The following is a 12,774-nucleotide window of genomic DNA, read 5'->3' on the forward strand; positions in this document are numbered from 1 at the left end:
ACCTTCCCCCTCTCATCTCGCTTCATCTTTGGCCTACAGTAGCACAGTTTCCACCAACACCTTGCTGGCCAACAGAAACTCGTACCTTAAATGAAATAAATGATATGGAGCACTCCAATCATGCTTTCAAAACTACAGCAACTGCTAAAGAAAGAGGTGATAAACATGCCCCTGCGCCCGGTTCTTGTTGAAATGAGTTACTAACATGATTTCCCCTTCATGTATGGTGATAGACTGGCCAAAATATTAGGAATGCTCTGGAATTTCTGATGAAGCCAACAGTAAGTGTTGCTTTAAATCGGGGGTATTCAACAAAAATGAAAAGACTTCTTACTTCTTAATGCAAAGGTTCAGATGATCATTATTCTAAATATTTAATTACTTTAAATGATTTTATTTTATTTATTTTATTTACTTGTAATATATATTGTATTATACATATTATATCTATATTTTAAATATAGAGATAAGAAAAATCATTAGAAAAAGTTGTTATTATTGGTATTATTAGTATTATTGCATATTAATGATGAAGGAACTGACCTCACAGGTCACAGAATCAACTTTTTGGTAACAAGTTAATGTGGTAGTTCAACAGTTTAACCAGCAGAGGGAGCCAGATAAGCTGTTTTGAATTCAACACTAACAGGCAGAGGGGGAGGAGGAGGGACTGTTGCCGTAGTAACTGAATCTACAAAAGTCAGTAAGTGTTTGTCTTAATTAAATCACACTTAGCTGTTAGTGTTCATCTTCAGGCACTGAATTCACTTACAAGAAACAGTCCAACAGATTCACACAAGGGGAACATGTTCGCTGTTTTTTCTGCAGCTGTGAGGACTGTTAGCCTGGACATAACAAGCTGTGTGGCTGCGTCACTGTTCAAACTTCAGGTTCCGAGTACCAGTTTTAGTTTTAGAGCTCAGCAGACCCAGTAGCTCATCACCACTGCTCCTCCATAACAACAGTGGTGAGGCTGAAGGGGACTGGAAAATAATGTACATGGAAATGAATCACTGTAAATAACACTATATAATGTTTGATGATAACACAGTCTGAAGGTTAAATAAACATGTTTACTGCCTGGTATAACACTTGGTTTCGTCTCTGGGGATAGTATTGTGTCCACTTTGACTTGTGGTAATTAAAGTGGAATTTTTCACTTGGTTGATTTGTTGAACTTTCTTAAATCTCTTCTTTAAACACAGTGTCATCTGATTGTATTTACTGACCATTTTAGAGATTTACAATCAATAACTGGGAAACAGGAAGCATTTCACACTCTGCTACCGATGAGTCTCATGGTGCTTTCACCACAAGTTTTTTAATAAAAATAATAAAAATCTACAAAAACACGAACATAATTTATTAGTACAGTAAAATCCTAAAAATTCAGTTAAATTTCTAAAAAACAAGAAGTGTTCATCCAGGAACCTTTAAATGGTCTTCAGATCCCCAGGCCTGCATAAAGCACCATGACGCAACTGCTGTTGTGTTCATTTGCTTATTAAAAAAATTGAATTAAATTGATTAATGATTATTAAATAAACAATTATTATGCGGTCAGCATGGTGGCACGGTGGTTAGCACTGTTGCTGCACAGCAAGAAGGTCCTGAGTTCAATTCCACCATCAGGCCGGGGTCTTTCTGTGTGGAGTTTGCATGTTCTCCCCGGATACTCCGGCTTCCTCCCACAGTCCAAAGACATGCAGCTTGTGGGGATAGGTTAATTGGATAATCCAAATTGTCACTACGTGTGAATGTGCGAATGAATGTGAGTGTGAATGGTTGTCTGTCCCTGTGTGTTGGCCCTGCGACAGACTGGGGAACTCTCCAGGGTGTACCCTGCCTCTTGCCCTATGACAGCTGGGATAGGCTCCCGCGACCCTGAAAAGGATAAGCGGAAGCGAATGGATGGATGGATAGTTCCTCCTTACATTTCCAAAGCAGACTTGTTCCTTTAAGTTCATCTAGTGTTTATACTCAGGGATTAAAGTGGGCTGGAGTTATGGTTGTGGTACTTCAGAGTAGCTAGTGTGTTGTTGTGTCTGGGGAAAAAAGGTTAGTTTGCATTCATGTGGTGAATTCACTATAAAACACTGTTGGACTGCTTATGGTTACATCAAGTGTGGCAGAAATGAATGTGCATTTAAGATAATGATGCTTAGATTATTTAACTGAATTGAAACTTTGTATGAGCTGTATACTGTCTAGTGTGAAGCCGCATAGTGGCTGTAGCTCAGGTGGTAGAGCAGGTCATCTACTGATCGGAAGGTTGGTGGTTCGATTCCTGGCTTCCCCTAGTCTGCATGCCAAATATCCTTGGGCAAGATACTAACCCGAAATTGCTCTCCGATGCATCCATCGGAGTATGAATGTGTGTGAATGTCAGTTAGAAAGCACCTAGAAAAAATGTGCTGGTGTGAATGGGTGAATGCACAAGTTGTGTAAAGTGCTTTGAGTGCTCAGAAGAGTAGAAAAGCGCTATATAAGAACCAGTCCATTTACCATTTACCATAGTGTGAGTGTAGGGGATGGACATCAGATATGATAGCTGGTGAAACTGCGTACATGTTGTTAAGTTCAGTTGTGTAAATCCACAAAGAGCAGCAGGTCAGCTGATTGCAGCCTTTACACTAAGAAAACTTTATGAAGCTTACATCAGAAATTATTGTGGGCCATCATTTTTTCCCTACACTGAGCGCCATTACTAATTTTAGAGTTCCTCCACCACTTTAACCCCTGACTGCTCATTTTCCTGTTTAGAGGCAAAGTCACCCTCTACAAAGTAGGCAACAGGAAACAGTTATTGTTTTGAAATCTTTCAAATCAAAATAAGCACATTCATTAGAATTAGAATTTAGATTAGAATAATATTTGTATTCTTGTGCACTGATAATATTTTCTGATTATATTCTTATATTAATATAGCACAAGCTTTAGTTACCTTGTAACCTGCAAACTGTACCTTTTCACTTTTACTCAAAGAAGTTGTTTCAGTGCTTTTACTGGAGAATATTTTTTAAAAACACGGGTATCTGTACTTCTACTTAAGTAAAGAACGTCTGTACTTTTGCCCCCTCTGATGGTCTGTGTAACTCATTACTATCATCTTCACATCATGGGGTGTTTTTACAGATACTGAGTTTTATTTAGAGGCAGTGCCTGTGTGGTTATGACTGAATATGTACTGTTAACAGTAATTTTGGGGAAACTCCAGAACTGACACCCTGTTATGGAACCATAAGTCATATCAAGATGATGAGCTTTGGTACTGTAGTGAGGACAGTATGCACATGTTCAGATGCTGTGTAGGTGTTCAAGTCTCTGATTTTGATTTATCCAGAAAAAAGATTCTGCTGTTGGAAGATTATGTCAACTGTATTTGATTTTTTGCGGGCAATCCTCTCCAAAGTCTCCCGCTGCCCATCTTAATGTGACCAGAGGTACAAAACAACAGAGATGCTTCTGTGTGCACAGGTGCTCAAGTGTGAACTCAGAGCAACAATTAAAACAAACACACTCCAGACGAACCTGCTGTGATTCATGCAGATGAGTCAGGATGTTGTTTATGGTGTTTTTATTCTCCCTGTTTTTCCGTTACAGCTCCCTTTATTATGTGTTAGCTGCTTAAGTGCTGGTGTCCAGATTCTTTCTGCGATTCTCCTTTAGTTAAACAAGCACGTCTAATGTTTCTGCTATTGGTGATGTGTTTTAGCAGGACAGAAAGAAAAGGTCATTACTTCTGTTAAATCTGTTGGATTTTGTTCTTCATTTGCATATTTTCTGCTTGGCTGCAGAAGCTGAAAGCGAAACAGTCACTGTGTGCCTGCACTAATGTTTCCCTGTGATGCTTGCAGTGGTGTTTTTGTGGACTTTTATGGTTTTACAGCTTTACAGCCTATCAACACGACTGATTAGAGAGGGATTGTAGATGGTGAGGTATTTAGTGAAGACCTTACATGTTGTTTCAGTAACAATTAAATTCACCCTGATTATTTTCATCTTGTTTTTACTGCAGCTGTAACATTTGTAAAACGACACTGAGAGAGAGCCTGTTTCTGCATCTTTGTGCTGCTCTTACAGGAGTTAAATGTTCAGATGATGATTCCAGCTGTTCTTCAACCTGCAGAAACCATCATAAAGCTACTAGATCTGGATTAGAACAAACCAGTGTTTTTAATATCAGTTTAGTCAAGTTTATTGTTTCTGCCCAGGGTTCAGGTACAGAAATGGTCGTCTCAGAGATGACAGTATCTCAAACTAGCAACGTCAAAACAGAATAATAAAATAAATACATGCACATCTATGCAAAACAAACAAATGAGCCAGTTACTGATCTGAAACATAGTTAACAATGTCCATGAAAAAAAATCAACAGCTCGCACACTACAAGTTTCCAACTTTACCAGTTGTTTTGCAAATGTTTCCAGCACTCGTGATCTTCGTCGGACAATAACACAAATCAACGCCATTGTAACATGACAAAAATGCATTGAAAAATTCAAAAAGGAAGAAAACTCCAGCGCTATCTTATTAAAAAAAATTAGTTCCACATGTTTATTAAAGAGGGAAAAGAAAACTAGTGTAATTTAATACAAACAACTGAAACATACAGGATAAAAGCCAGGTGAACATCCAGGGAACAGACCTGAGAAACACAGATATGTGCACCAAAAACAGTATGCAGTACCATCATAGACAGCCATATAACAACTAGAAGTAGACATAGTAGAATACACAGAAAAAAAGACATTGGTAAGGGAACACTAATAGAAATGATAAAGTAACAACTTTGATGACGTTTAATTAACTGTTTAATAACTGTGTCACCTGATGGTGACAGAAGATCTCCTGTTTGACTGATATACAACATTCACTAATGTTTTCTCTGGGCTACTCCATGAGACACGCTGGTTTTCTACTGAACATTACATGAGTCATATTGATATTTTCTATGAATTTGCATCTTCTGCACTGGTGTTAGATAGTACCTATTAGTTGTGTGTGTTTCTTTCCCTGTGATTATTATTATTACACACACACACACACACACAAACACACACACACACACACACACACAGATACTCGCACTTACATGCACACACACATGCAATAAAGGCTGTTTATTTATTTTATTTTAAGGTGGATAAGCTACCTGATTTCCCCACCAGTTTTTAATTTTTTTTAAGGAGGTCTGGTTTGTCCGCCAGTTTTCAAGAAGGTTTAAGGATGGTTTCACCACCGAAAGGAGGTTTTTTTCTCCGCCACTGAGGACGTAAAGTGTTTGGTTTTGTATGTAAGGAGGATAGAGCTCTCACTGGTGACTCTGCTTTAAGGGAGATCATAGGCCTATTTTGTGTGTGAACAAGTGTGGGCCAGACGTGGTCTGTGTGCGGCTGAAAGTTGTCTTGTTAAGTGTAAATGCATTACTAGTCCCTAAGGACGCTAAGGACCCCAAAGCGCTTTACACATTTAGTCATCCACCCATTCACACACTGGTGATGGCTGGGGCGCACTGACAGAGGCGAGGCTGCTGGACACTGGCGCCACCGGGCCCTCTGACCACCACCAGTAGGCAACGGGTGAAGTGTCTTGTCCAAGGACTCAACAACCGAGACTGTCCAAGCTGGGGCTCGAACCGGCAACCTTCCGATTACAAGACGAACTCCCAACTCTTGAGCCATGATGGGGAATAAACTGAGTAAGTAGTAAGTATGCCTTGAAAGGGGATGGAAAACATTGCAAAGTATTCACCAGGCAGCACGTAATATGTAGATCATTGAAGGAAGAAAAGAAGTGAAATTGTGCGCAAAGCAGTGTAATGTGTCTGAAGTCACTGTGTGTGTGAACCACAGAGAGGTGTGAAAGTGTGTGGGTGAGAATAGTCTCCAACGGGGGAAGAGGTGATTCTGCAGGTCAGCTTCTACCCCAGTGGACAGAAAAGAAAGAAAATAGTTGTGCTGTTGATGAAAAAAAAGGAAGTGATAAATGAAGAGCTCAGCCTAAGGCAACTTCAATCTCACTTTCTGTTTTAAAGAAAGGAGAGTTCAAAAACCAGAGAGAGAGATGTGTGTTGTTTTAGGGGTCTCTCTATTGTGAAAACAGGGTTAGCAGAGGCGAGGGTGCCGGGTTAGCCTCGCCACTGCCTCTGCGAGGCTAACCCGGCCTAGCAGAGGGTGGGACTTGCAGGTGAAAAGCAGACCAGGATCAAATTTCCACATGCAGCAGTTGGACGACAATTATAGGTTAACATCATTAGAAACACCCAGGCCGAGTCTTGGCTGAATTGTGTTTACAGGTTAACTCCTATGTGTTTCTCACCCCGAGAAAGCAAGCTCCACGGAAGCTAACCTCTGCCTGAAGACAAGGAGTGCAGTTCTAGAACAATGAGATGGATATCAAGAGCTCACAGCAGGTCAAGAGACAGCAGTATCCTGAGCAGAGAGGTCCAGCAGCGCTTTGGGCAAACGGCATCAGAGAGAAAGAAAACCCATCACCTGACTGGATGGACATGTGTTTCCAGCAAGCTACAACTTCACTGTGTGACATTTGCCACTTTTGGAGTGAAATGCCAAGATGAGACAGTGGAAAACACAGGCCAAAGCTGAAGAGAACTGACTGCCATTGGACTGCAGAGTGGGAGAGGAGAACAGAGTGGAAGAAGCAGGTGAGTGTACAGAGGAATGCTGTTGTTTAGTGTGGGAAATCAAAATTTGGGTTAGCAAACCTGTGAAAAAGGAAAATAACTGCTTTAAGTGGGAACATTTGAGGAGTCTGAAGCACTACAAAATGAAAAAGGTACACAAAAAAAACACAAACGGAAAATGTATTAATCCTACTAACCCTACATACACATACAATGAAACTCATGAAGACCAGACAGCATCTTAAGCATGTGATTCTGTTTGTCATCTTATCCAAGTCACTTAGATGAGAAGTGATACATAGACTAGTGGACTAATATTATGGGAGGACAGATGATTGCATCAAAGCTGGGGGAAAACAGAATGCTGATGAGGGGTCTTGAAAGAGTGAGCTGGGCGAGCTAATAGGTTGTTGAGTTTCTGAGGTGTGTGAAGAAGTTTTAACATGGCACACATCTGATTACATGAGAAGAAACTTATTATGTGAAAAGACATCAGGGTTATGTTGTATGTTGTGTGTCGCAAGGTGTGTGGCTGATGGATGAATGCTTGAGATTAATCTGGCCGATGATTTGTCTTTTGTTACAAATTTGAACCTGACAATTAGGTTTGGTATGATTTACCCTCCTGGGACGAAGAGCATATGTCATGACTTAACAAGGCTTTTCTTTTCTTTTCTCCTTTTTATTTTGTTACAACTTGCCTAATAATTCTGCACTCCCTGTATGTGCTGCGGCACAGTGGTTGGAAACACTGATTTAGAGTTCAAGGAGATGTTAGTGACATCAGAGCCGTACGTATTAGCAGGTACACGTCCCTCACTCGTCCTCAAAAGCAGATGCAACAGATGTTCCTGCCTTGGTTTGAAGACACCTGCATGCATACTTAGAAAATCCATCTGTACATGTCAGTAAGTGTCTCACATCATCATTACTAATGTGTCTGTCATCACTATAACTGCATGTGTACAATGTGGAAATTGATGTTATGTAACGATGATACAAAAACAATATCAGAACATAATTTGATTCAGCAAATCCTATTTATTAACAACTATTAGTATGAATAAAACATTCTGTCATCTTTTAATAGCAAAACACATTAAAGCAGACGTGTGTCCAAACCTCCTCCACTAACACATCCGTTTCTATGGTGCTGTCATCAGCTCGAGGCACAGCGGCACCCTTACTAACTCCATCAGGCACATTTAAGTCACTACAATCTTTTCATAATCCCCCATCGTTCAAGAGTCAGGTATCTCTGAAGATTTCCAGAGTACTTTTTCACACACATCCAAGTCATGTAGTTGCAGTACCTCGACCGCAGCATTGTCCAACTCATTCTGAGTCGCTTGTCTGATGGATCCTGTGTTCTGCTGTTTTAACCAGTCCAGCTGGTGCTGGAGGACCGAACACTGGTGATGGACTGCACTGTGCTGAGACAGATTTTGTGTTATAGGCTTCATGTTATGGACGCACAGTGTGAGCACTCAGGTCGCATCAGAGCATCGGGCCGTATAGTGTGAGACCTGCATCGTGACCTACCAACTTCTAACCCCTGTGATTCAGTCATACAGAGTCAAACATGCTGAATATGAAGAGTAGTATCATTTAAACTCACATGATTATCAGCCATAAGAACACATTCAGATTTATATTGATGTAAGGTATATAAATGTAAGTACAGTTTGAATCAGTGCAATATTATTGTAAAGTGTAGAAGTAAATTTAAATCTACTTTGATATACAAAGAGGTGTTTACAAAGGTTATAAAACTAGTTATGTATTTGGTGGTTACGTGTTTTGATATTTACATGTTTACATGTTTGAATGTTTAGACATGCATGTTCAAACCAGTAATAAGTATGTGTTATATCTACCTGGTTGTTTTCCCTGTTTTGATCTGAGTATAAGATTTCCTGGCTTCTGAGAGGCCAGTGAAGTACTCATGAGGGCGGCACACAGGAAGTGTGGGTTATTGTTGCAGTGTGCTAAAAAGTAAAGAGGCTGCTAAAAAGTTATCCGTCTCCGTCTTGCTGTACCTAATTATTCAGAGAGATTCCCAACCATCTAGTGAACCCTCACGTTACATTATTTTCACACATCAATGGACCACTGAACTTCTCAGCTTCTAAAATGTAAAGCCTCGTTTAGAAACTACACAAGTACATATAATGGTCAGGGCTCAACATGAACCTGTCTTCTCTATTTGACTTTAATCAACTCTGCAGTGGCTCCAAGTCCAAGCCAAAGTCCAGCATAGAGCGGCTGAGTGAATGTGGTCTGGACTCTGTGGAGGAGAGTCATGGTTTCAGAGACGCTGTAGAAAGACAGAATACCTGCTCTGTGATCCAGGTACACTCCTACTCTGGAGGACCGAGGACCTGAGAGGTGAGTTTGGACATTGTTGTGCAGAAATATATAACTGTTTGTGTCACAATCTAATGCCCAAGATTTGTTATTGAATCCAAATCCACATTCATAGCCCCTCCCCGCTCTGCTGATATTCTTGTATGCGACTGCTACACGAACTCCTCCCCCTCTCCACTCCACCTCCCAGTAACAACGTCCAGTCAGACTCTCTCTACTCAGGACCTGATAACATTCAGTGAATCTGTCTGGATGATCAGAATAAGACTGTTGTTGCTTCATAAATGTTACTTTTCTGTTCCCCTCAGATAATACCAGATGCATATTTGCTGTGTTTGGATCCAGTGTGATTTCACGTGAATATTTTAAGAATCCAGCTCTGGTCTTTGGCTCTGCTGGTGACAGTAAAACATCCACTTCAGTGACTGTCAGTGAGATGTTTGTCCATTCCTCTCTCAGGATGTCCTGTAGTTTATCTCTGGTCTCTGACACAGCTGCTGTCACATCCTCAAAGTAGCTCAGAGGACGAATATTGATGCTGGATGAGTGTGTAGACTCACTGAGTGCTGACAGTGAGGGGTAGTTGTGTAGAAACTGGTTGTGATCCTCTGTGTGTGAGAGCTGCTCCAGCTCGCCGTCTTTCCTCTTCAGCTCAGCGATCTCCTGCTCCAGCTTCTCCTGAAGCTCTTTGACTCGACTCACTTCAGTTTCCTGCTGGGATCTGACCTGCTGCTTCACATCAGAGCTTCTTTTCTGGAGGAGACGGATCAGCTCAGTGAACATCTTCTCACTGTCCTCCACTGCTTTATCAGCAGAGCCATTGATGGCCTCCACCTCCTGTTGAAGCAGCTTCACATCTTTCTCTCGCTCCTGGATTCTCTGCTGGATGTTTAGTCGTCTCACCTCGAGCTCCTTCTGCTTCTCAGTCCTTTCTGCTGCAGCTGGGACTGTTTCATGGCCTTTATGTTCATCCATCGTGCAGAGATAACAGATACTCTGCTGATCAGTACGACAGAAAATCTTCATCACCTCATCATGGCGAGAGCAGATGTTCTCCTGGAGCTTCTTGGAGGGGGCCACCAGCTTGTGTTTCTTTAATGGAGCTGCATCATAGTGAGGTTGGAGGTGTTTCTCACAGTAAGAGGCTGGACAAGATAAACAGGACTTGATGGCTTTCAGCTTCCTCCCAGTGCAGACATCACAGGCCACATCTTCAGGTCCAGCATAGCAGTGATCAGCTGGAGCAGCTTGGAGTCCAGTCTTCTTCAGCTGCTCCACTAAAGCTGCTAATATGGTGTTTTTCTCCAGGACAGGCCTCGGTGTGAAAGTCTTCCTGCACTGAGGGCAGCTGTGGATTCCCTTCCTGTCCTCTTCATCCCAGAAACTTTTAATACAGTTCCTGCAGTAGCTGTGTCCACAGGTTGTAGTCACCGGATCCTTCAGTAGATCCAAACAGATGGAACAAGAGAAGGTTTCTCGGTCCAGCTGAACTCCTTTCTGCGCCATTTCTCCTCTCAGTGTCAGTGACTGTGTGAGTTTCACTTCCTTATAACTGAAACTAGTCTGAGCTCTGATCTCAACAACATGTTTCTGCAGTGAATGGAGCCTGTCAGCTCTTACACGTCACCACATGTTGGTTACACCCATCTTCAAAGTGCAGATCTGAAGGGGAGGGAACGAGGAAACACGTGGACAGAGAGGAGGTGCTGTGTTTAAGAGCAGGAAGAAGAGGGAGGTTATCAGGCTGTGCTTCACTCCAGGAAGAGGAGCAGTTAGAGAGTGAAACTGTGTGTTTAACCATTTTTATTTACTGCTTCTTCTATATAAATAATTTTTAAAAATCCAGCTTTAATGAACACTGGACAGAAACGTCTCAGGTAACAATAACTGTCAGAACAGCAGAGGCTGCTGACCTAATCAAAGCATATGTGGAGAGCAGGGTTAGGTTAGCAGACATATGCTGGTTGCTTTTATTTATTTATTTATTGCTTTTATAGGCAGTAATCGATGTTGCTGTAACAGGATGAGAACTAGATAAATGCCACTGCATTGCTTTGAACAGTCAGCAGAGTCTGCACATATAATTACAGATATTCCTGCAAAAAGTTAATTACTCAAAAGAATCTTGCATTTTAGTTTTGCATTTATAACAGCTGCTGCAACAGAAATAACCATGTTCTTTACATTAAAATAGCAACAAACCTTTCTGGAACAACTTTCAAGGTTCATGGTGAAGACAAAGATCTAATGACATGAAGACTCCAGTGAAACTTAAAGTATTAGGAACCAGTTTTAATGCGTGACCAACACATTTCCCCCTGTGGCCTTCACCAGGGTCATTGCAAAATACCCTTGTGATTGTGAAAAGACTACTGGTCAAGTCAAAAAGGAGTGTATGGTAAAATGACCAATGACCATGTGACAAGATCAAGCAAGCATTTTTCTGATGTGTTCACCGCTCAATGGTTTGTTGTCATATTGAACAAAATATTAGGTTCTCTTTGTATATTACACTCAGGCATCAGGAAAGAGTGGTAACTAGTTCATAGTTTTTAGCTAATGACATGTCAATCACAAGACATTGCTCAGAAAACGTGCAGATTCTCAGCTAGATCCACCTTCCACTCTTTACTTACAGTTTCACAACAGCAAACAAACACACAAATAAGTTGAAGTAATTGTTTCCTGTATGACTTCACTGGTCTCGCATCAGTAAGGACTTTTGCTCCTTGTTGCTTGAGTTCATTGAGGTGGTGAGCATACATTTATCCCCAGACATGTCCATGTACACAAACATTAAACAACTTCTTTCTGACTTGTTTCACACTTTTGCACCACTTCAGAGGAATCCCCTTAACCTCAAATCACTGTTTTCTTAAGGTATGACTTACCTTCACAGCTGTGTGGATTACGCATCATGTCACAGAAGGTCCACAAGCATAGATGCACGTGTGTGTTCATGTCTGTAAGCTATTATTGTTTCATCTCACTGAAAGCACAAATGCCATCCTCTCTCTCTCTATTTTTATATGAGGATGGGGTGGACAAAATAACAGGAACACCTCACAACAGTGATGGAGCTGAGTTGCAAAGCTGCCTGAGCTGCATTAGAGACTGCGCTGGTGTTATTCACCTATAACGTGCTACAGTTCGTGCTTCCCTGTGTGTGTCGCTTACAAGAAGGTCAACAAACACACCGCAGTGCTGCAGGCAGAACATACATAATCAATCAGCCCTCAGTGCAAGCTACAAAAATAAAATATGGGACACACACACACACACACACACACACACACACACACACACACACACACACACACACACATTCTCTTTTAATAGGAAGCTACAGATATCAGAGCAGGCTGCTGTGTGTGTGTGTGTGTGTGTGTGTGTGTGTGTGTGTGTGTGAGGGATTAAAACACCTAATAAAGTCAGGGAAAAGCTCTCAGACTCGCAGACGGTAAAATTCAACATCAAAACATCCGGCTGGGACTCATTAAACTGTGAGGGTTTGTAGGAGATGCAGCGCGCGCACACACACACACACACACACACACACAGAGTCATGTTTTCATATCCTTCCCTAGATGTTTATCCTAACACTAACCCAGTGCTTCCCAAAAACGGTGCCGTGGCACACAGGTGTGCCGTAGAAGATTATCTGGTTCCACCTGATTAGTACTCCAAGTGACCGCAGTGAGTAACAGGCAGAACAATTACATTCTCTTCCACTAGAGGGCGGTACAACCACCTGTTCTAAT

At 41.5% G+C, this 12,774-nt stretch overlaps 1 protein-coding gene across 1 annotated transcript; it reads right to left on the minus strand.

Moving 5' to 3' along the window:
• Window positions 1-7,572: 7,572 nt before the first annotated feature.
• LOC309699330 (tripartite motif-containing protein 16-like) lies at window positions 7,573-10,691 on the minus strand. The gene has a single exon (XM_082522311.1). The coding sequence runs from the start codon at window positions 10,517-10,519 to the stop codon at window positions 8,849-8,851; it is 1,671 nt and encodes a 556-aa protein (XP_082378437.1). The 5' UTR covers window positions 10,520-10,691; the 3' UTR covers window positions 7,573-8,848.
• Between the last annotated feature and the right edge of the window lie 2,083 nt (window positions 10,692-12,774).

The sequence above is a fragment of the Aulonocara stuartgranti genome, assembly GCF_965226115.1.
Source record: "Aulonocara stuartgranti genome assembly, chromosome: 3".
In the NCBI taxonomy this organism is placed as follows: Eukaryota; Metazoa; Chordata; class Actinopteri; order Cichliformes; family Cichlidae; genus Aulonocara; species Aulonocara stuartgranti.